Source organism: Cariama cristata, unplaced genomic scaffold (assembly GCF_000690535.1).
Source record: "Cariama cristata isolate BGI_N322 unplaced genomic scaffold, ASM69053v1 scaffold31397, whole genome shotgun sequence".
In the NCBI taxonomy this organism is placed as follows: Eukaryota; Metazoa; Chordata; class Aves; order Cariamiformes; family Cariamidae; genus Cariama; species Cariama cristata.
Window position 1 is genome coordinate 2,920 of NW_009628807.1, and position 1,188 is coordinate 4,107.

The 1,188-nt window shown below is 55.1% G+C and overlaps 1 protein-coding gene across 1 annotated transcript in view; it reads left to right on the forward strand.

Moving 5' to 3' along the window:
* The window catches only part of DRC1 (dynein regulatory complex subunit 1), a gene marked incomplete at both ends in the record, with an annotated part of 11,842 nt that overhangs the window by 1,459 nt on the left and 9,195 nt on the right, over positions 1–1,188 (forward strand). Inside the window, 1 exon segment of the mRNA XM_009704948.1 lies at positions 1,074–1,188. Within this exon segment, the coding sequence (XP_009703250.1) occupies positions 1,074–1,188 (115 nt within the window).

Sequence of the window (1,188 nt, forward strand, 5' to 3'; positions counted from 1 at the left end):
GCGTGAGGCTGCTTGTTGAGAAACAAGATATTAAAATCTTCGCGGTGAGAGTGGTCAGACGCTGAGACAGGGGCCCCTGATGTTGTAGAGATCTTCTTCCTTGGAGATATTCACACATGCCTGGACAAGGCCCTGCACAACCTGCCCTGAGATTGAAGTTAATCCTGCTGTGGCCGGGGGCTGGTGATTTCCCGAAGCCCTTCCAGCGTTGATTGTCTGATCCCCTCTGTGTGCCTTCCTGGGCAAACCTGTCCTGCTTTACCAGAGGAGCTGGGCAGTTTCCGAGGGACTGGCTCTTTCAGCCCTTTCCCCAGGACTCGATCAACTGGAAAACCCCAAGTCCTTGTTCCACCTGCCTTTGGAGGGCACTGTAAGAACAGTTTATGGGAGGCTGGCTGTAGCAGGATGCGTGTCCCTTGCTCCGTGGGATTCCCAGTGGGAATCTCATTAAGGAATGAGGTGCTGTGTCCAGGAACTGCCCATAGAGCAGGTTTGGGGGTGGCAAAGGTGGTGACCGCTGTTCAGCCTGAGCCAGGGGCCATCCCCAGAGCGTGTTGGATGGTGCCTCTGTTTGGAAGGGGGAAGAGTTTTGTAACACGGATGGGGGCTGTGCCATTTGGCTTTAGCTGGAGTGTGGTCTCTGGCCAGTTTGACCACCAAGTCTTGATGTAGCTGGGAGGTTGTTTGGCACTGCTTGTCCATCACCGCTTGCCCAGAGACAGCTTGCTTGGCAGAAGGACTGGTGCTCCTTGCAAGGGTGACTGTTGCTTGAGCTGAGCTCCATAGTCTTTTCTCCTCCAGATAAGTGATTGTCAGAGCACTGGGCAAGGGCGGACCTGGGGAAAGGCCTGTCTGAAGAGAAGGACCTGCAGGATGCCAGCTCTGCCCTCGTCCGGTGCTCTAACAAGCACTTGCAAGAAAGCTGCTGCTCCACTGATGTCTTGATGCCACTTTGAATTCAAACTGGGTTGTGCAGGAAAGTGCTTCTGTAGCGTGGGACACTGAACTGTGTCCGGAGCACTTGCTGCCCTGCCCTGACTCCCCGTTTGCCATGTGCTCCTTACTGCCTGCAGGGTAGAGAAGCTGGAGAACGAAGCCAAGTCTAGCACATACAAGTTTGAGGAGATCACCTCCAAGTGGGCCTTGGCCAAGGAGATGACGATCCCGCAGGAGCTGTGGCAGGCGCTG